Here is a 24,221-nt window from a genome sequence, read left to right as displayed (position 1 = left end):
ATACAGATGGATACATACCGGTTAAAAGCTAGATATAATAATAATAAATAAGAATAATAAATAAATAAAATAATAATAAAGAATAATAATAAATAAAAAATAATAATAAATAAGAAGGATAGGGTTTTATCTTGGAGTTACAACTTTATTAGTCACTTAACTAATAAATATCATAATCTAATTCTCCAAAAATGTTTACATTTATATAATGCCTTCTTTAATTTGCTTGTGAATACGTCTGAAAATTAGTTATCTGCAAAGTGCTATGTAGGTGAAAAATGTATTATTTTATTAATTATGCATTGCTATGATCCCATGTTTTAATATCAACAAGTGAGATTCAGTCAGTGATATAGAAAGAATGTTTATCAAATTTTACTGGCATGTGTTCTAATCCATTTCTGTTTTCAAAGAGGAGACATCAAAAAGTTTTAAAACCTGATGGAAAAGCTATTATATAAACAAAAATTTTAAAACTAAATTTTTTGTATCAATGGTTTTAACAGATTCGTAATTTACAGCTTAAAATTTAAATGTTTTGAAGAAAGATATCACAGAATAAAGAAATTCAGTTAACATTATAATTTTTTGACTGAATGTACCATTCATTAAATTATATATTAAGTCATTAATAATCTGCACTTTAATAAAATGGATGTTTTAATTTGTAACCTGATAACTATCAAAATAAAGAAAATCTTAGAGAAATTACCACATCAGAGTTTTAAAACCCTGAACCTAAAAATGAAAACCCAGGTGCACATAAGGATTACGAGGGTGAAGGTGAAAAAACTAAACAACAAAATAAAACCAAGAAAACTCAAACTCAAGATTATTCAGTATTCTATAATGCTATTTTATCTTGGGACTCACAGAGAATAGTTAATTTTATGTATATCCCAAGTCAGAATACATTCTGTTTTTAAACACTCAATGACTTCAGGATACTATATTAGCTTTTAATTGAATTAATACAACTTTAGATGTTAAGATCATAACATTGACTAAAAATTTATTACCTTTTTACAGATATGAAACTAATGTCATCTTATAGTTTTTATACTTATATAATACTTTGAAATATATATTAGCTAATATTTTATAATTTGGGGTTTTCATATTATTATTAGAGAGATCTGCAGAAAACTAGTAATGTGTAAATACTCAAATCATAAGCAGTTTGCTGGATGCATCCCTAAATATTTCATTTATGAAGAACACAAATGAAGTTTCACACCATTTTATGATCTATCAACCACAGGAACTAAATTCTGGCATAGGCAACATTATAGGGTTAGTCTACAATAAAACCCATAGTGCATTTTAAAAAGGGTAAAAGGAAGGAAAGATAAAAAAGAATACAAAACTAAAGATTTTAAAAACAAACATCACATGTCTGAACTGCAGATATTCATGCCATTGACTTTGGAGTTTCATATTTCATGAAAGGCATTTTGTACACAGAAGTCTCAAGTGCTATAAGGCACCTAGCAGAATACAATGCTCCAGACATGGCAGATATTCAATAAAATAATTTTAACTCCTACTGATACGTTATCTTTGTTGTTGTTCATTTATTAACCTAGTAAAAATCAGCCAATAGATGGAGTGCCATTGACCCATAAAACTTCTGAGATCCCACGTTCTCTGAAGTCCTCTATAACTTATCATCTGTTGCAACTCACATTTAGCATAAGCTACAAGCTTATATTGTTAATCACCCTTCTATGTTTACGTGCTGACTCACAAATAAATGGGCCTATGTGGCCTTTATCTTCACAATCTTAATATCTACGAAATTAAATCTGATGTTTCATAAAATTATATCAACTGGTAGAAGAATTACACATATTTGCTTAACCTTTTGTGTCTACTGCCTATCGAATACAGTAAGTCCTCACTTAATGTGAGGATTTAATATGTTCTTGAAAACTGATGTATAATGAAATCAATTGTACCACAGGCTAATCGATATAAACAGAGTTAAGATTCCATGGCACATTTCTGGTCACAAGAACATCGCCAAACTTAGAAAGACCCAAAACACTTCCAATATTAAACACTGAAATAAAGTTGAGCTCTACATATATTTAAGAAAGATTAATAAAAATTTCACCAGGACCACCCTGATGAAGTAATTGAAGAAGTTATTTTTCTGTTTTTCTTCATTTATGCCCTTTATTTACAGGCACAGCTGTGTAAAGAAATCAGATGGCCCAATAGCACCAGAGTTTCTCCATTCCTGACCAGATACCAGAGGGAGGTAAGATCCCCAACTGGTGCAAACTGGAACAAGTGACCACTAGTTGCTTTTACATCATTAACATTAATTATCACTGTAATATTAAAAATTCCCTCCCCCCACAGAACACCTTGCATTTTGTGTCATGGGTTGTAGGAAGACGTATGTTTTTGCACTGAGCCTGTGCATCTGGAGTCCCACCCTGCACATGCTAACATTCCTCTCCCTCCCCAGTATAAAAGCAGCATGCCTTCTATTTTTTCAGGGAGAGGGTGTCTTTAGACCAAGAGTTCTTTCCTCCTTCAGGCCTGGCCAGGAATAAAGCCCGCTTGACTTTTTTTCCTGCTTTGCGACTGATACAAAGCAAGGAAAGAATTCCACCTACCAGTGACAAAAACAAGTTAAGGTCATTGTTTACCCACTTATTCCAGTTCAGGGTCATGGGCGGCTGGAGTCTCTCCCAGCAACTCTGGGGACTAGGCAGAACCAGCCCTGAGTTGCTGAGAGTGACTCCAGCCACCCATGACCCTAGGATGATAGGATGCCATGCCATGGTAGAGCGCTCGTGTGCACACCACATGCTCTCGCTCAGGGCAGGGGCATTTAGAAATGCTAGTTCACCTAATGGGCACATCTTTGGGATGTGTGAGGAAACTGGAGTACCCAGAGAAAACCCACATTGACCGGGGGAGAAAGTGTCAAGGCCACACAGACAATGGCCCCAGCTGAGAATTAATATTTTTCTCATCAACATTATGATGAAATTATGTTGAATGAAATGACATTTTTCAAGGACCTACTGTAATAGTCAAACTCCTTCCTGTGAAATTCAAAGCTCTCTATACTCAGGCACTATACTAGACTCCCATCCTCAACCTACGTTCTAGCTACTCGACTACACAGCATTTACCAAATTTGCTGTACGCTTCTGAGTAGCCAAACATCTGTCAGTCTGGTTCCCTCTGCAATTCAAGATGACGCACCTTTAATTATCCTGTAAAGCTCTCCCCATCAACTCTTCTGTGAAGCTTCCAGAATCCACCACCGCTTTTCCATTACCACAACTCCCTCAGAGGGCAAGTCCCTCTCTCCATTTGGCAACTACGTTTATTAAAGCATTTTCACAGATATTATTACTATTATGCCTTCTCCTTCATGAAACTTTCTCAGATTCCCATACCCAGAATTAAGCACTCCATTTATTGCCTACCTCAGTCCCTGGTATGTAATTCTACACTAGCATAGGACACAGAAGCTGGAGTCATCTGTCTGTAATTACCTTCCCCATTAGACCTTGTACCCTGTGAGGACATCATCTTATTCATCACTGTTTCCCCAGGCCTGGTTAGTACTTGATACACAGTAGGTGTTCAATAAATGTTATTAAATTAATAAACAAAACACAATTGCTTTCTGCCAAATCAGAAAAAAATTTATACTAAGGCTTCAGTTCAGACACATGCCTCCTTAGCATTCCAGCAAAACCCTAACTCTTCAGTGACCACACAATAGAAAAAGAAAGTGAATACACAGCAGACTAAGGTGGTTTTAGGGACTGAGGATATGGCTTGTGGAGGAGGCAGCATTCCAGCAAAGGGGGAAAAACAGATCCTTCGAACACCGAGCGCTTTTATGTTAACTCCAGGAAGCTTCTTTACATGCCAGTGGCTGGTGCTGTAAGGAGCACTGTTAACAATCAGTAAGATAAGCCCTAATAAAACTGCTTCCTCATCACCTCCAGGAAGTGACAGGCAAAAGTATATTTTCACTTAGAAATTGCCATAGAAAACAATCAACTTGGAAAATAACAACTACCTGTATTCTTAAAATCAATTAACTGTGCGAAAGATTTAACATATACAATTCTTAATAAGACGACCATAAACCACAGGGTATAATGTTAAAACATGGCTGTATTCTAATTCGCTGAACCCCTATCATAAGAAAATCTGCAACTGTAGACATGTGTGCTATAGTATAATCTTTTTAAAAATTGGTGTTTATGTTTTTAAATTTTGGGATGCATGAATCAGAAACTGCAAAATAAAGAGACTAGGATACTAGGTCTATTTAAATATAGAAAAAGATATGCAAAGGTTCAGAGTACAATCAATTCAGCAAATACGTGCTGAAATACATTTGCATAGTAGGTAATGCCACTGCTCTGAGGAAACCTCTAGGCTGAAATAAAGCATTCTACTACAATGTATTCATAAAAATGAGCAAAAATAGAATATCATTGATCTTGTCTTAAAAAGGAAAATGTTATATAATTATGAATAACTGGCTGTTCTGTTTTTTACAAAAACAATTATCTTCAATAGATTTCAATACTATTTCTATGGACTGCATGAAGATAAAACATTTTTTTAACAAGAATGTACCTCAATCTATAAACATTTTGAGAACCAAGCTTAAAACAGCTTTGAAAGAAAAATAAACATAACGTTACTACATTTTGGCTCTAAGAAACCTTTCATGCCATAATAAATATATGCGATATGATTATTAAATTACATATATAAAATTCTTAAAGTTACACTTAACAAATGCAATATTGTTTATAAAAGTTTTAACTTATTTTTGGCTTCTTTTCCTGCATTCACATAAGGAAAACATCTATACTTAAGAGAATGTAATGTGAAGACTGGCCTTTGTATTAGAAATAAACTTTATCAGTGAAAACATGGCATAAAGATGTCTGCTGGCTAAAAATAACATTTTCTTTCCACAGCCAGAAGCTTCCTAACTCAATTTTGTCATGTAAATAATAATTAGAGTAATGAATATAAGAATACAGACGCACTCAATGAATGTTCTTACTCATTTTTTCTAAGGGTTGAGTAAAATATCTTCATCACCCAATTAAACAGCCCACTCTACTATATTTTTGTTTTTGACTATAATCTGCCTGGATTGTCTTAGGAAGTAAGCAGGCATTAATTAATAAATGACTGCATTGCTAATTGATCAAGACTACTAACTAACCATGCCAAAACTTTTTAAAATTATTTGTTACTGAAAATTATTTATTTCTCATGCTATTGAAGGCTTCTTTACCTGCAGATGGCTGGGAAACATTCTTGAAGACCTTTCTTTTTAACTAAAGATCCTTCGAGACAGTACATAATGATGTCCATAACCTTTGATAGAAAAGAACAGATTTAAAATTAATTTCCAATACTTAATTTTCCAAAATGTACATGATTAACTAAGGCCTCATTTGCCTGTAAAAAGTCTATATAGCTTGATTTTAGTATTTAAAATAAAAACAAAAGTAATTTAAATCATGGGCATACTACAGCCTATCCTTTCTCTTACCTGTGAAAAGAAATTGAAAGGACAGTGCAATAAAATAAAGACAACAGACTTAAAGTCAACTCATATTTATGTATATAATAGGTAGCTTTATTCAACACATTATATATTTTATTTATAATGAAAGATGTCAAAGGGAACATAACCTTTACATATTACTCTAATACAGACCAATTCCATGTGAATGCTGAATGAACATGAAAATCGGTTTTTAAGGAAATTTAAATAAGGCTTCCAGAAATGGTACAACAATTAATTTTGGTTCTCTCTGTCACACACACACACACACACACACACAAACACACACACACACACACTCTCTCTTTCTCTCTCTGCCTCTCTCTCTGTCTCTCTCTTTCTCTCTCACATACCCTCTATCTCTTTCAGAGATGCTGGAAATAAAGACACTGATTTATATTACTTGATTGGAATAATTAATTTAGGTTGCTGACATATCGTTTAAAACAGGATATTCTTACCTCCACAAGAAGATCTACAACATCCGTAGGCATCTTTTCAATAAGAATTTCAATGACTCTGAGAATTTCCCCTTTAGCTCGTGCGAGAGTTGTAGTGTGCATATTCTGCTGTGATTGGGTATTTGCTGCAAGAGCCGTATGTCTGTGTACCTACAAAACATTTCTATGCTGTAGATATGATTGACACTGATATAGTTTTACATTTCTAGCCATGGTTTATTTTTCATTTTCTAATACTATAGAAAAAAAATAAACAAAAGTAAACTTCTTGGGGGTGAGTCAGAATATATTTTGGCTGCAAAAACAATACTTAATGTAATAAAAACCCAATTAGGTATTGTCTAATAAAATTCTTTAAGTTCTTAAACATTATATGAGACGTTAATACAACACTGCCATAACATTTTTAAAAAGAAACATATTGAAGACTTGTGAATTTGGTACATATGGAACTGAGATAGATAGAAGTTAGGAGATGCCCTGGAAGTGAGAGAGATGATCCTTGCTCTCAAGTAACGATAGTGCAGCTGACCCTTGAACAACATGGGTTTGAAATGCATGACTCTGCTTATACTCCGATCTTCTTCTGCCTCTGGCTCTGAGACAGCAAGACCAATCCCGCCTCTTCCTTCAGCCTACTCGATGTGGAGATGACAAGGATGAAGACCTTTATGATGATCTACTTCCACTTAATGAACAGGACATTTCCTTATGAGTTTCTTTACATTTTCTTTTCTCTAGCTTACTTTATTGTAAGAATACAGTATGTAATATATATAACATAAAAAATGTGTTGTTTATGGTATCAGTAAGACTTCTGGTCAACAGTGGGCTAACAGTAGTTCAGGCTTGGAGCAGTCAAACGTTATTTGTGGGTTTTCGACTGCCAGGGGTATTCGTTCCCCTAACTCCCTTACTGTTGAGAATCAACTGCAAATAATACTTTAACCACACTCACTGTGTCCCAGAAATTATTCTCTAAGTGCTTTATAAATAAGTTGGGAAATCCAAATGAACATGCCTCCAAAAACAATGAGCATGGCAAATAATATAAATTCAGTGCGATTTTCCCTATACAATTGCAAGCTTTATAGTTCAGAGGAGAAAGATTATTAACAGGCTATGGGCTAGCCTGGGAAGAGCCATAGAACAGAAGGCATAGAAATAGAGTAGGGGTCAGGGATAATAGTAAGGAATACTTTAGTATTTCACTCTAATATTCTAAGATTGAACAGTGAGGTGGAAAACTTGTGTGTTTTGTTTTATTTATTTAATATTACAGACAGGGTTTCACTTCACTATGTTGCCCAGGCTAGACTCAAACTCCTAGGCTCAAGCGATCCTCCTGCCTCGGCCTCCCAAATAGCTAGGACTACAGGCCCATGCCACAGCACGAGGCTGAAATCTTGTTTTTAAAAGGTAATAAATGTGAACTGTTATTTTAAAATTATCTTTCCAACCAAAAGCTGGAGTAGAATGAATTCAAAGCATGGGTATTCTAACAGCTCATTAAAAAAAATACTCATATGTAAATGGTGCAAAAGAAGTTTGAAAACACAATTAATACAAAGACCTGTCAACACTAATGTGAGGCTTATTCAGTATATCCGATATTATGCCTTGTGCATATTCCACTGATGGGAAAAACTGGTTAAAAAAAAAACTTCCAAGACTAATAAAATTGTCCATTTGTACCCACATGTATATCCACACATTATGTATAACTATATAATACCTACAAAATACATAAATGCATATATATGTATATTTGAATCTAGCTATATTTTAAATCTAGCGGAACCTTACTATAACACTATGCACTATTAGAAAAATGCACACCCTTAGTCTACAAATTTATTTTAGATATGAATTCAAAGCCTCAATGCCTCACATAAGCCTATACGAACTGCTATTAGGACTTTCTTTCCTCCCCTCCCAGCAAAATTCATGGCACAAATATTTACAGCATGCCCATTAAGGATAGCTCTGGGGCAGACATAGGCCCAATAGGTTTCAGTTTATCTGAGCAGACTCAGAGGTACTTATTTAGTATTTTAAAAATTCATCATAGCTACAGGAAAAACAACTCAGAGCCAGCCCATACCCTATGGACACTAAGTCTGCACATTATTCATGCTGAAACAGAATAAACCTTAAAAAATATTTAAGAGCTGATCAGCCTTTCCTTTTCCTCCTCCTACTAAGACCTACAGGAAAGTTCCTATAATTGGCTCATTGTTCTTTACTAGTTTTTCCGTTAGATGTAGGCAATTAGTTTGAACACTAAGAATGTGGGAATCAATTGGCATTCAAGTCTTTATCTGTGACAAGTAATAGGAAAAACAATTAGCAAGTTTATGACTTACATTTTTGTTTACAGTTGGAGAGCCAGTGTTAATAAGTTTAGTTTTGATTACAAGTAGGTACTTATATGTGAAATATGGGAACACCTTTACTGTATGAGTTTTCATATGCCTGCTATAATTCAGATTGAAAAATGACTGTCAAATATTTACAAGTGAATTAAGGTGGAGAACAGAAATGAATTCCACCACACCGTGGAATTCAGTGTGCAACACACAGACACGTGTTCATTTCAGTACTAAATTATTAACTTGCATTGTTCTACAACAAACTGGAAAGATGATTTGTGGATATGAACCCTCAGCTTATAGTATCAAATAATTCCTCTAAATGAGAAGATGGAGCATACTGAGAGGTTCCGCTCACCTCTTTGGCTATGGTGGTGATGAAGGCGGGTGGTCTGGCGGTGGCAATGAGTGAGAGGGCATGCCTCGCAGAGCGGGCCGAGTCAGCTGCTGGGCTCAGAGGCAGCCCCATTGTGATGCTAAACAGGGATCAGAAAAAAGGGAAAAAAGAAAAGCAGCATTAGAAATATAGACTGAAAAGATTAGACACAGCTTATAATGTCAGTTCAAGGTCAATGGGAGCACTCAAACAGTTAGAATATAATGGACTTGCAACAATGGGCAGTGATTAGGAGTCAGGGTGTTCTGGCATCAAATACAAAATGGAATAATTAACCGTGAAGATTGAAAACAGTATGTGCATCTGTCCAAAGTGTTAAAAACGCCTTGTTAACAAATTATCAAGAACTAGTACTGAATACATATCGCAAAGCTCAGAACGAGGTAAGAACGAACATCATGCTGGCTACTTTCAAATTTTTCCTAAAAATAGTTAACCATTTATTTATAAGGACATATTGAGACTGGATCTAAGGCTGTATATCTGAAGGCAAAATTTACTCCTGTCTGTAAAACTGTCACAAGTACTGAGAATAACAAAATAATTTTTCATTTGAAATATTTTTAGTACTGCTGGTTTACCCCAGTTTAGTACTTTTAGAACCAATCTATGAAACAGCATGCTTCACCAACAGTTATATAGTACTGATGCCAAAAATTCTATTACCTGATTCTAACTCTGTTTATATAAAGAAGAGGTGGCACAATGTCGTCCAGGCTATTTGTAAGGCGCTGCACACAATGAAATAAATCTTTCCAAACTGGGAGAATCACATGGTCATGACAGGAGAGTGATGCTATATTCACTCTCCACCTCTACTACATGAAAATATAAATATTCTTGTTTCTAAGCTTCCTTTATATTATATATAATCCACTCTGAATATCAAGACTTTTATCAAAATGTGGCATGTGATCTGCCCATTAACTGTATACAAGGAGTATTCTGTTACTCAGTATAGGATACGATTATAGTTTCCTGAGTTAACTATTTTTATATTTAGATATGTATATGAAGACACATTAACATTTATCCTACTCCAATTAAATGAGTCTATGTGCTTTATGTGTAAATTGGATTGTTTTTACCAAAAATTCTCAAGAAGTTACAGGTATCTCCATAATTGATCAAAGAAGCATTATTTTAACTTGTAGCTGAAAATAAAAATTACACAGGCATCCTCATCATTGTTAAAGGAAATTCCGCTTATAAGTCTTTGCGACTGTTACACTGCTTCAATCTCTGATAGTATAACTGTCTCTCTTCTTTTTTCCATACTGAGCGTAGAGACGAAGCAGGGGCTCAGAGGAGAGGAGTATGGACAGTTTTCCTTTGATGTTTAATACTAAAAAGAAAGATGTGAGCTGAGAGAACACACGCACATACTGAACAATACACAAGCAGAAAGCACGGGAGGCATCTCCCCACCTCCCTGCTGTCGAACAGTCCGATGCGCTTGGGTCCCAGTAGGAATTGCAAAGAGGTGTTTTGTGGGAAAGCAATATAGGCAGTTGGCCAGTTTCTTTTCTGGATTAAACTTGGCTAATTGAAAATACAGTGAAAGAAATGTTTACTATGCGAGTAGTGCTGGGGCTAGACTGCTTAATACTTATTGTAAAATTCAGATTATAAACCCAAATTTTAAGTCAAGTTTTAAACAATTCAAAAGCCAATTAAACTTTGTAGATACCCTGTGATGCTTCCTTTCATCAATCAATATGGATGAATAGGGGTTGATGGTACTGAAAGGCTATAAAAAATCAAAGTGTTACATTAACTGAATAATTCTCAACAAAATATAATAAAATTTGGTAAAATCAATAAAACCACAGAATACTGACGTTGGGAAAGGTTTCCCAGGCAACATCCCTGACAAGCAGTCAGCCAGGGAAAGGAATGTCCATTTCCCAGGCGGCCCATCCTAGACCTGGAAGGCATGCTACAGAGGAAGAAGAACCGGGTGCAGAGCCCAAGGTCTAGGTTGGAAGCCAGGCTTTCTTGGTTATTTCATGCCCTTTGCATTTGATCCAGAATGTCCCTATGAAGCGGTTGATACAGCTATTTACAAGTGAGAAGTGGGGTCTGAGAAGTTAAGTGAGGGGCTAGGTAGTTGTGTGATGCCTTTCAGGACAGCGAACCTTTGGTGAAAATACAGTGGGGAGGAGCATGGCCATATTGTGGTTACTTGGATTACTGAATCAGTCATGTGACTAAACTCGGTGGCTTTGGATGAATGGCTAGATTGCATTTCTGAGAGATTTTAGTGATATGTTATACTTGGCCTTCAGCTGTTTTATTTGATGTAATAATGGTTTGAATGAAGATACAGGACGCATGGTTATCAACTGGAGTGGTTATAAAGTTGTAAGGGAGAGCAGCCACATTACATAATAGAACTAAGATCTACAAAGTCATCAAAAAGATCAGACTCAGCTAAGTAAGACGTACGTGTGGGTACAAAACTGACCAACTTTACAAGTGTGGGATTGGTAATACACTGCTGAACCAGGCTTGTGAACTACTGAGGGTTGCATCTGAAACATAAATGTGTATGGTAGTGATCCGGCTACTCAACGAGCTGGGGTGTGTCCTGAGAAATACAGTAATGGGGAAGGTGTTACTCCTGCTGTAGTTCATGGCTCTGGGTGCCTGTCTGCCTTCCCGTGGATATACTGCTCCTTAGGGACTAAGAGGAAGGGTCTGGCTTCTGCAGGACAAGAGTTACAGCATCCTCCTAGAGTCCAGGGAAGTCTAGTCCGTCCCCAGCTGTGTGCTGCTGGGACCCCTTGCTATTGGAATCCAACATAAGCAGGACTGTGGCAAATTCACCATTATTTCTAAGTTCTCACTTCCATCCCTTCTCTGGTTCTTTTCATGGAAGAGAAATGTTTAGTGAGAAGCTAAGAGAGGGAGACACACACACACACACACACACACACACACACACACACACAGAAGAAATACAAATGTGTGTGCACCTGAGAGTGGTCAGCTGACAGACTCAGGGCTCATGACATAGTGACAAGCAGACACTTTCCTCTTACCCTTATTCTGTGCCCTGTGGCCATTCTACACTGCATCTACAACTGTGAAATGGGTATATTAAGACATTGACTTCATAGCACTGACAAGAAAACTAAATGAGGTAAAAAATACAAAAATATCCATCCCTGCCAGTTCCTAGATTTTATGTACAATCAATGCTGCTTCTGACCAAAGATGCTTCTCATAAAAAGCAGCAAAGTGAAGGGAAAATGAGATCAACTCCCAGCAGGTCACTGCTTCAAGCCAAAAGGCCCCAGCCACACACCATCCTTCCCCCATGTCAACAAATGACCTTACAAATTTGGGGGAATCAGCAAACTTCTTACAGTAAGAAAAATGATAAAGTTTGGCACTGGGTGGTGGGTCTAGAAGAGAAGCTATAGGGGAAGGGGGAAGGAAGTAAATCAAAGACATGTGAAGCTATTGCCCACTGAGTTCACTGGAAGCCCGAAAAGCCAGCACTTTGCAGGGGCATCAGTGTGCGCTCCTGGGGGATTCCCTCCATTGGTGTTCGGCAGTCTGGGCATAGGACTGCAGATGTGGATAGTTCTACAGCTCTGAGGCCAGGGCTCTGCAGAGAACTGGACCCTCCACAGTGCAAAAGTGGGGGGCTGTGTGAGAGTAGAGAGGGGAAAGAAACCTTGTGTCCCTCCTCTAGTCTACTCAATTGACCGTCATCAGTCATCTTCCCAAAGCACCAACTTTATTTCCTGGTTGCCCTACTTAAAAGGAACCTTCTCTACCACCTCTAGGAAAAACTCTAAACCCCTCGGCTTGAGATTCTAGGCCCTCCATAATCTAGTCCCCTAATTTTCAACTCACCCTTTTCAACACCAATGCTCCAGAAGTCAGGCTAATTTCCAAGTTGGTCCCTAAAGGTCTGTGCCTTTATTTTACTCCAGTATTTTGCTAATGCTTCTCCTCCATCCCTTTCCCCATTGGCACAGTCTCCTCCCTCCCCTCTGTTCAATTCTGGTCTTCCCACATGGTATTCTCGAACTACTATAGCACTCATTGATTTCTACCGAAACAAAAACAATCAACAACAAACCCCATTTATTCCAGGCCCTTAATACTAAATCACATTCTGCCAGGTCTTATGAATTAGTTTTGGATTATGAGCGCCGTACAGATTGGAAACATGCCGGCCAATTCTCTCCAAAGTGCCCACTACAGCCCTTGGACATGGTGGTAGCTCCATAGTTACGCACTAAGTGGAGTAGCTGGCAAATTCAGCAGGAGGAAAAAAAATCACTTAAGCCAGTTATTGGACTGAATTGACCAGGCAATGAAGTCAAAGTAATTGATCTGGTAGTCCCAACAGATGAAGTCTAATTCTACATGTAGTAGTCTTTAAAGTCAAGAACGCACTGTCTGTGTGATATAACTTAATGTGGGATTCTATCGGAATGAAGAAGGATCATACTATCAGAGGTTTGAAATTAGAGTGTCAGCCTTATTCTGGAATCTGCATGTAAACATGGAATGCACTCTTTTCACCTGATCCCACCTGTCTGGCTGTTATGTGGATCATCTGTTTCACAGGTTTATAGGATGGGTCTTTTGTTTCAGTCTTTATTCTGAAAAAAGAGGACACGACAGACTCTGTTTCACTCAGCATCTCACTATACACACCCAATATGAAAGATCAGAGGTGATGGATATTATAAATAAAAAATATGAATGGAAAAATAGTCAATACAGGCTGAGCTCCTTCTTTACAGGATTGCTCACTAATACTGTTCTAAAGCTCACTCCAACACAGTAAAAGCATTTCAAAAGTTACATGTAAGTATATGTCAGTCAAATGTCACAATCTAAAATTATCAGACTTTATCATCTGTCAAATTAAGAAATAGTGTATGGGAATATTCCAGGGGGGCAGGTAGGGGAGACACAAATACTTTCATTGAATAGCCTGAAAATTTTTGTCAATAGTAATGGGGTAATGAAAACAGTCCCCCACAAAAACAAAGACTACTAAAATGAGTTTGAAAATGCATACTTAATGTATAGTAACTGGGATTCCCATTTCATTCCTTCCTGGCTAAACAGGCATGTTAGTATTTGTCGTCAATTTAACCAGACATCTTCAATTCCTCTGTCACGGGCGCGGTGGCTCAAGCCTGTAATCCCAGCACTGTGGGAGGCCGAGGTGGGTGGATCACGAGGTCAAGAGATCGAGACCATCCTGGTCAACATGGTAAAACCCCACCTCTACCAAAAATACAAAAAATTAGCTGGGCATGGTGGCGCGTGCCTGTAATCCCAGCGACTCAGGAGGCTGGGGCAGGAGAATTGCCTGAACCCGGGAGGCGGAGGTTGCGGTGAGCCGAGATCGCGCCATTGCACTCCAGCCTGGGTAACAAGAGTGAAACTCCGTCTCAGAAAAAAAAAAAAAAAAAAACTTACAGGTGGCATTAATTTCTTAAACTCAAAGGTGGCAATTCCTCCCTCAAATGTATATCTTTAAGATCTATTTCCTATATGCTAAGTACAATTACAGTGAATAAAAACTATGCTAATAGGATTTACTTATATGGCTTCCTCAGATTATAAATTTCCTGTTAAGAATAAATGTCACAGAAACAGGAAAAATATGAATAGCTTAAACATGGAATCCTAAAGCATCTTAGTGTGTGTATAACGTGTTTCTTTCTCCACTCCTCACCCCCAAAATTTAAGAATGGTTGAGATTTGAGTTAGTGTATAAAAAATGTTTTTCTCCAATTCTATGTAGTTCAAAAAGAATCCTTCTAATGTATGGCGCTTATCTGTGTGTCATCAAAGCACGTGTGGTTTCCAGTGACTTTATGTTTCTCTCTGAATGTTTGGTAAACTGTGATGGGCAGTCTGTAATTCACTAATGTCCCATGTCCCTCAGCTGTGGCAGTGTGCAATGACCAACTGGCCCCTCCAGTGGCTGGGCCCGCACTTCTCCACCGTTCTCTTTCAGAGTAAAGGCCCTGCCACATGAATGAGGCAAATGGATCAAAATCACAGACCACAACCAAGAGAGACGAAAGTCTAGCCTTCCAAGAGCACAAGAATTTTTTCTGCTTCTTTGTAAAGTGGGATTTTCTGCTGTTTCTAACATTTTATCAATCAATATGTACATAACCATGCTGATCTAACAAAATTATGAATGCATAAAAAGGATAATACTATATGTTTCTACTTTTCTCACAATTAGCTGGGGATGGCTCAATCTATGATTTCAATGCAGTACGACCTCAATTTTCTCTTAAACAGTTAATCATGAATAAACAGTCAATACCCATTATTTAAAAAACTTCCTCATGTACGATTTTACCTGTGAATCACTCACCTTATTAAGGGTGGCATAACCATACAGTACAGGAGCTGAAAGATGGGAGTTGGGAAACCTGAGTGACAGTCTTGGCTTTTAGAGCACCACTGTAACCTCACCCAAGTTGTTTAATCTGTCTAAACCTTATTTTTACTAAACAGCACATTGAGGGTATTAGATCAGATGATGCTGAAGAAGATTTTCATCTCTAAAATGAAAATCTTTAAATTCCATGACTTTAGTCAACATTTATTGTGTGCAAATCACTTGCCAAAGGTTATACATAAATAAGAATAAACACATAATATATGACAAGCACTCAGAAGTTTGCTGATATGTAAATAACGCTTTTACATTCTAGCAGGTACAAAATCTTTGATGAAAATAAATTTTTTTGAGACAGGGTCTTGCTCTGTTGCCCAGGCTGGAGTACAGTGGTGCGATCATAGCTTCTGCAGCCTCAACCTCTTGGGCTCAAGTGATCCTCCTGCCTCGGCCTCCCAAAGTGCTGGGATTACAGGTGTGAACCACCATGTCCAGCTGAAAAGAATTTTATTAAACATATTTTAAAATCTAAAGTACACTGAAAATTCTGCGTATGTACTTTAACAAACTGTTTTAATTCTGTGGATGTTAAGACTTGGAATGCAGGATTGCATAGTGTTAGGAGCTTGGTTTTTGGAATAAGCTAGATTTGGGTTTGAATCTTATTTTTTTCAGTGACTACAGTATTACTCTGGACAAGAGGCAGCATCTTTCTCTCTCTCTCGTTCTCAGATTCATGTGTTTTCTCATCTGCAGAATGGGGATGATAATGCTTATTTCTTGAGCTTCTCTATAACAAGATGAGGACACTGGAGATATGAATAGCACAGTAACTCATAGGTAGTAAGCATTCAATAGGAAAACTGCATCCCAGACCTCTAGATCCCTGCATAAGGATAGCTATGTGATAGGTGCTAAAAAGCAAAGAAAAAACTCACCGCAACTATCTTCATAAAGTAAAAGGTATCCCAATCCTTTCTCTGACCCTAATCTATTCCCCTGAGATAACTAGGAAGGAAATTACTTTTGGGATTTATTTATTTATTTAGAGACAAGGTCTGGTTCTGTCGCCCAGGCTGTAGTGTAGTGGTGCAATCACCACTCACTGCAGCCTTGGCCTCCCAGGCACAAGCGATCCTTCCTCCTCAGCCTCCCAAGTAGCATGACTACAGGTGCATGGCACCATGCTTTGTAGAGATGGGGTCTCGTGATGTTACTCAGCCTGTTTTCAAACTCCTGAGCTCAAGCAGTCCTCCCACCTCAACCTTCTAAAGTGCTACAATTACAGGTATGAGCCTCCACGCTCAGCCACTATGTTTGAGTTTTACGTCGGAGAAACCCAGTTTAAGTTCTGCAAGGAATTAACAAATAAAATTAGCTAAAAATAGCATTTTCCTCTATTCACCAGATGTTTGAAGGTACCATTCCACACCTTGGCATGGCACCCTGTGCTTTCCTACCCCATCCTTCACGAGCCCCTGTCCTTCCCCTCCTTCTCCTCATCATCACTCAAATGACAGATCCAAATGAAATTCCTCTTTGCACCCTTTCTGGTTACCCAGGGAGACTCATTTCACTATGCCCTGAATATCCACACTTTTAACCTTCCTTCTCACTTTGTGTCATGGTTATTTTGAAGCAGATCTTATCTTTCCTGTAAGACTACAACTGTCTTGGAGACAAGATCTTTGATTCAAATGTACAATTACAGAGAATGCCTAATGTTGTTCCTTTCACATATTAGTTGCTCAATATGCTTGCTTAATTAATAAATAGTTAAAATTTGGCAAAATATCTGAAAACAGTAGAAATCAACTGTATTTTGATTTCAAAGATGTAAAATTGCATATCAAAGTTGTAACCAATTCTGGAAAAAAAAATACTCTATTTTTTTAAGAGCCAGGTCTCCCTGCTGCCCATGCTGGAGTGCAGAGTTCCATCATGGCTCACTGCAACCTTGAACTTCTTGGCTTAAGCAATCCTTCCCCCTCAGCCTCCTGAATAGCTGGGACCACAGGTGTATGCCACATGCCCTGTTATTTATTATATATATATTTTTTGAGATGGAGTCTCCCTCTGTTGGCCAGGTTGTAGTGCAGTGGTGTGATCTCAGCTCACTGCAACCTCCACCTCCTGGTTTCAAATGATTCTCCTGCTTCAGACCCCTGAACAGCTGGGATTACAGGTGCGTGCCCCCCATGCCCAGCTAATTTTTGTATTTTTCGTAGAGATGGGGTTTCACCATACTGGTCAGGCTGGTCTCAAACTTCTAACCTCGTGATCCCCCCGCCTTGGTCTTCCAAAGTAGTGGGATTACAGGCATGGGCCACCATGCCCAGTCATTTTTTTTTTTTTTTAAGAGATAAGGGTGTCTTCCTATTTTGCTTAGGCTGGTCTTAAATTCTTGGGCTCAAGTGATCCTCTCGCCTCAAGCTCCCAAGGTTCTGGGATTACAAGCACGAGCCACCGAGCCCAGCCAGAAAATACCCTACTCATCTTGAGGTATATACAGTGTTTTAGGAGACCCCTCAGGAGTAGCTCTGAAGGAGATGCTGGTACATGGGGGAGAGGCAAAAGGGAACTCGCCATGATATGTGTTCTCCAGGTGAGGCAGGGGCTTGACTGGTTGCCCCTCCACAAAAATCCTGCCCTCATAAACTCACAAGAATATGAAGACAGTGTTCTCACTATAGGGTTTATTCTGAATACCTATTAAACATGGCTCTTTTTTAAAATCGGAAACATTGTCTATGTTTTTTTCTTTTTCAATAAACGTGAACTGAAATTTTAAAAAGCACAGGCCTAACATAAAAGCTTCTTCATAAAGGAGGCTTAACATCACAGGCAGAAGCGAGGCGGCTGAGCACTGTTATTGTGTACACAGTAAATCAGGCACAAAAAGGGGCAGACCAGGAGGGCAGCACGAGGGTAAGAGACACGCTTAACCCCCTGCACACATCGCTGCTCAGCTTCCCCCATCTCAGCCTCGGCAGCCTCTGCCGAGTGTGTCACGGATGTAACAGGCCATTTTCAATCTAAATCTTGTTATAGATTAATAAGCAAACATTTTCTTGCTTATTATGCAATTTATCATGATGAAAATTACATTGGACTCCTCAAGGCTACATGCTGATACATTCATTTATTCAGAGCTGTGTATAGAAAGTCATACTAATCTTCATGACAGAAAAGGATGTAATAGCAAGATTTAAATTGCCTACTGAAAACTACAGTGTTTGTGTCTGGGGACAAACTACATGTAGATAAGACCTAAGCGCATCTATATGCTTGCTGATACAAGCTTCATGTAACTTTATTTAAAAACAAAAATCAAATAAAATATCAAATACTAACCCTGAATAAAAACCCAGGCAACAAAACAGTGTTCTCCTCCCAGGTAACAAAACAGTGCATACTACTGAAATTGTGTTTTGATCAGGTTTACAAATAAGCTCCAAAATTAAATCAAAGCAAAATTTTAGAAAATCAAAAAATGTGAATGTTTCTCAAGGCGAACCAGGGGAGCTGCAATAATAGAAGCCAGCACTGCTGTCATGTGGTGGGTACATACAACAGCTGCAGCCAAGGGGAGGGCAGAGGTGGAAAAGATGTTCTGGGGGCTTCATGCAAAGACCAGCTGCCTCGTACTATAGGCACAGACTCCTGGGCTCAAATTCCCTCCTAATCCCTCAAGTCCATTGAGAACCTTCAGGCCGCCTGTATCCAGAAAACCATCCTGCCTACCATTATGCTAAACTGCTTATTCTAGAGTCGGGCAGCTCTTGATTTGCTGAATACAAGGACCTAACAATGGCATCACCACCAATACTTCTGCCACACAGGAAGCCACTTAATCTCTTAATAAGGGCTCGCTATTCGAAGAATTTTACAAATATAACTCATTTAACATCAACCTTAGGAGACTGGCACTTTAATTAGCCCCAACTTGTGGATGCAGAGAGATGAAGTAATTTGCTGGAAGGCATACAGCTAGGGAGACACCAAAGTAAAGTTTAGGATGTAGGCATGTAAAGTTTAGGTAGTATGACAGGAGGTAATGGTGGGGGGCAGCGGCTGTTTAGGTTTGAGATGAACGTCCTCTTTCTACCAGTCGTCGAGGGACTTTGGGCTGCAATGCCCAATCTGTAGACAAAGCCACAGAGTTCCATTCTAGCCTTCAGTTGCTTCTCCGGTCTCCACTTCCTAAGCACAGAGCAGTCAGTAGAAAAACTACAGACCCAAAGCATGCCAGAACCTAAGGGAATGGCAAAGCGAAGGGCTAAGAACTCTATTTTTAAAAAAGTTAACAATGACAAGAATGAAACACCATTCATTGAGAAAATCCACGTGGTGGTAACATTTTTGTTAAGGGAGGCACTATGGGACAGTTTAAGAATTCCAACCACTTCAGACCCACTGGGATGGTTAGCTTAAAAAAATAAAAAATAAAAAAAGAGAGAGAGAAAAAAATCCAAATGTTGACGAGGAAAATGTTGTAGAGAAAACGGAACTCAAAGAAATGAAAACAGGTGTTCAAATACTTACACACGAATGTTTATAGCAGCTACATTCACAATAGCCAAAAGACAGAAACAACCCAAATGTCCATCAACAGCTCAATGGATTAACTATATGTGATATAACCATCAATGGAATGTTATTCAGTCATAAAAAGAAACAAAGCAGTATTATATGCCACAACATGAATGAACCTTGAGAAACATCATGTCAGTGAAAGAAGCCAGTCACAAAGGACCACAGTTTGTATGGCTTTGTCTATATGAGAATAGACAAATTCACAGAGATAGAAAGCAGATGAATGATTGCCAGGGCCTGGTGAAGTGGCAAAAAGGAAGGACTGTTTCATGGGCATGGGGCTTCCATTTAGGGTGAGTTCTGTGGGGAATTAAATAGTGGTTAACATTGCACAACACTGTGATTATACTTAATGCCACTGAATTATATACTTTAAGATGGCTACACTGGTAAATTTCATGATATGCGTATTACACACCAAAAGGAAAAAAAAAGAGAACTCTTTGCAGGAATCAGGATGCTGAGTTTTCAAACCAACGGTAATCTATACCACCAGCAGGACGCCCTGCCCCATCAATCCTAGTCAGTTGGTCATGACATGTGTTTCCCACCTGTGTCACTTCAGCAGCTCCCTCAGGTCATCTTCCTCTTTTAGTACACTCTCTCATCACTGCTTCCCTGGATCACTGCCACCTCCTCATGGCCAGTATTTTACTGTGTGCTAGTGAAACCTCAATGAGGTTGATTTAAAAACTAATATGAGTGTGGAGGAACAACTCCCCAATTTGGCCATGTATGCTAGCTGTAATCATTTCTGATCAAGTATCAACTAATTAATATATGTATCATTTTCCTTACAAACAATATTATACTATTATTAGCAAGTAATACTTCACGGTATAACAAATACAATTGAAAAACTATGTCATATATTATTCATTGGCTCAGGGCTAAATCTCAATTGTGTTAAAATCATAGAAACATGCTTCCTTTTATTTCTTTTTTTTGATATAGAGTCTCATTACGTCACCCAGACTGGAGTGCAGTAGTGCAATCTTGGCTCACTGCAACCTCCTTCTTCCAGGTTCAAGCGATTCTCCCAGCCTCCTGAGTGGCTGGGATAACAGCCCACCACCACACCTGGCTAATTTTTGTATTTTTCAGTAGAGATGGGGTTTCACCATGTTGGTAAGGCTGGTCTGGAACTCCTGACTTCATGATCTGCCCACCTCGGCCTCTCAAAGTGCTAGGATTACAGGTGTGAGCCATCGCACCTGGCGAAAACATGCTTCCTTTTCATTGCCCATATCCAAAACGTCACATATTGAGACATTTTTCTATCTTTTGTCTATTAAACATGCTAAATCTATAAAGAGTGGTCAATAAACCGACCACACGTAAAAAAAACCCCTAAAACCAAAAACAATGACTAACTGGAATCAGCACATACTTGGCAAGTTGTTTCTCGGCATCGGCACAAAGTTCAAGAAGCCCCATCAGAACAGCGGACACATCCATGTAAGGCTCCCAAACTGTGAACCCTCGTCCAATCAGATCAATGGCTGTTCTGCGGATAGTGCTGTGTGGAGGAAGTTTGGGGCTTGGAGGCTGGAGCAGAAGAAACGTCAGTGCCTTGCCTGAAATTACAGAATAAAGTGCAGAGCAATAAGGGATTTTTACTTTTGTAATCTTTTCTTTCGAAGCATACTTTCAAAATACAATCCATTTTTGATTTTTTTAACCGAAAAAGGTTTTGAACCTCAAGGCTACACAAGATCTGGAATAGTTTGCTCAGCCACATTCTTTAAAGAGAAAGGTTAAACTATATTATTTTATACCATATTCTAAAGTGTTTTTAATTACATAATTATATGTAAACAAGTACATATAATTTCAAAACATATCAGTGATCTTAAATCCCAAACAATGTTTCTCCCTAACTCAGGGTTCTGCAAAATGGAGTTTCAAATAACGTAATATGGTATTTCTTAACCTTTCTTCTGCATCTAACACAGTTCATATGTAACATACTCCCCCTCAGTAACACCTCTCATTACAGCCATGTGCTGTAATGAAGGATGGAGAATGTAGAACACGTAGTTTGAAAAAGCTTCTTTCCTGAAGAATCCATTTTCCTCTATATTCTGGTGTATGTATGGATATAGTACAATGATGTTGAATATGTGGTAAGTTCTTCATATGATCTTTGTTAAACATGTTAATAGTTCACTATTATTTCTAAATCTGATGAGATGACCTAGATGTTAATAAACACGTAACCCTTTGTGTTGAGGATGATGGGGACAATTTGTATAGTTAATGTCTAATGGCTATTAAACCACAAAACATTATCTACTTCAAAAGTCATTTTGACATTAAAAAAAGAAAAACAGCAGAGGTTACAAAAAGTGAATTGTAATTTAGAAGAGTTTTTGTTTGTTTTTTGAGGGGAAGAAAGAAACTAGTTCCTAAGCCACAGAACAGTACAGTGTACTGATTAAGAGGAACACACGCTTCGGGTTTACGACAGGGAATTAACCATGGTTTCATAACTTACTGGGGGCAGGCTCAAGAAGGTACTCACTGAGCCTAAGTTTTCTCATACTATAGGGCTTATTCTGAATACCTATTAAACATGGCTCTTTTCTAAACTAAGAAAATGGCACATAAACTTTAATACAACATATCCAGCCAACAAAAGCATATAATAATTTCTATATCATGTTAATTGCTAAATGTGAATGGATTGAAATGGAAAGGAAGAGAAGTAAAGAGTATTGTAAAGCCAGGATAAGAGTCAGTGGATACACTGTAAATTAGTGATTCTGAATTTCTTCTCAGTCACAGGACCCTTTAAGAATCTGATGAAAGCCATCAGTCCTTTCCCCAGGAAACTACACACAGTCATACCCATGAAATTCTGCCAAAGAATGTCAAGGAGGCCATGGATTGTGGGTTAACAATTCCTGCAGTAAACAACATCCCAAAATTCAGACTTCATATGTGTATTTGTAAATTTTACTCTTGTATTTAATCATATAACATGTAAAGCTTCATGCTTTACTTTTGGATCAGAAAAATAATAAACTCCTTTAAAAAAAAAAAAGGTAACACACAGTTTTCTATTTTCTGCCAGCATAAATATGTCCTTTTATCACATGAAACTGAGCATGTCCCTTTTCCTAAGTCTGTCAGCTTCTTGAGTGTAGAAACTGTGTTTCACATAACTTTGTATCTTCCAAACCACTAACCACAGTGCTTTGCACACATCATTTACATAAATGAAAAATAGGTCTGCCTTTACTGTAAGAATATTTCTAATATAGCTTCCTGCCCTAGTTTGTCAAACTGGTATTTCAAAATGTCCAGAAATCTACCACTTTCCTGTTTATTTTTTACTTCTTGGAAGTTGTAAGAGCTATAGAAAAACTCCAACTGCTATTCTCTGCAGACATCCTGAAACACCAGCAGCAATGGCTTTCAATCTAAGAAATAAGGCTCCCTGGAGGTGCATCCTTGCTAAATAATATTTAAAAGGAGGTAAAGTTACCCATGTACAATGTTTTACAGCATTTCGGTCATCATTTTCCTTTGTGGCCCTTTATCATTTTTGTGTTCATTACAGATGGGAGTGTACGGGCAACACTAGAGACACCTTGCTGATTCCTAAGCGCCTCTGTGGAGGGAGCTCTGGAGGAAGCCTCCTTACCACTCTGGACAATTTTTTCCTAAGAGTGAAAATAAACAACAAGTGGTCGATGTCTTGATATTTTCCATCACTGTTCTGACAAAGTGGGAAGGACAGCATAGGGGAATTGATCACTTGCACTTAGACGAAATAAGAGAAAAGGGTTCTCCTTTTCTGCTTCCTTTCAAAAGACCCTCCTTTCAGAAGACCCTGGCTCTACAAGGGCCAAAGAGTGCCTGCTGCTCCTCTGTCAAGCATGGCCTCGCTGTGAGAATGTGCGGCTCGGCAGGAAACACAGGGTTCCTGGAGCACCACCACCTCTTCTCTTCAATCACTTTCTATTCCACTCAGTAATCTCACAAGGAAAATCACCCCACACATCTCCTTTAGTTCTAGTTATGCCTCCAAGTAACATAAAGTAAAGATCCCTAAAGTTCTGGCAGGGCAGTTTTTACAGCTCTGGCAGGCCATGTGAGGGCATTTAGAGGGGCTACTCTACACACAAACTTCAAATCTACTGGTAGGAGTGTGATGTTTTCTCTTTTTCACGGAGTTAATTTGGAATTACAAAGATGTACAAATGTTAAAACTCCTTATCTATCTCTGACAACTTTTCCCAAACAAAACATATAAATAACAGAAGCGAAAAAGGATTTTCAGGTTAAACCTTTTGAGTTCTAGACTTGATTAATAGGAAGGTAGCAGCATTTCTGCTACTAGGAGTAACGACAATGATGTTATCTGGGATGCCTCAGACTGCAAACTTCTTAATCATCTATTCTTTCTGCT

At 38.2% G+C, this 24,221-nt stretch overlaps 1 protein-coding gene across 1 annotated transcript in view; it reads right to left on the bottom strand.

Annotated features, from left to right (window-relative positions):
- LOC108304548 (WD repeat-containing protein 7) overlaps window positions 1-24,221 on the bottom strand; it is a 202,552-nt gene that overhangs the window by 81,265 nt on the left and 97,066 nt on the right. The window contains exons 3-6 of the mRNA XM_017528784.2: window positions 21,195-21,381; window positions 8,770-8,887; window positions 6,040-6,189; window positions 5,303-5,385 (exon numbers count right to left, since the gene is read on the bottom strand). Coding sequence (XP_017384273.1) covers window positions 5,303-5,385; window positions 6,040-6,189; window positions 8,770-8,887; window positions 21,195-21,381 — 538 coding nt within the window. The remainder of the gene's footprint in view (window positions 1-5,302; window positions 5,386-6,039; window positions 6,190-8,769; window positions 8,888-21,194; window positions 21,382-24,221) is intronic.

Source organism: Cebus imitator, unplaced genomic scaffold, assembly GCF_001604975.1.
Source record: "Cebus imitator isolate Cc_AM_T3 unplaced genomic scaffold, Cebus_imitator-1.0 Scaffold55, whole genome shotgun sequence".
In the NCBI taxonomy this organism is placed as follows: Eukaryota; Metazoa; Chordata; class Mammalia; order Primates; family Cebidae; genus Cebus; species Cebus imitator.
This window is presented reverse-complemented; position numbering and strand designations above follow the sequence as displayed.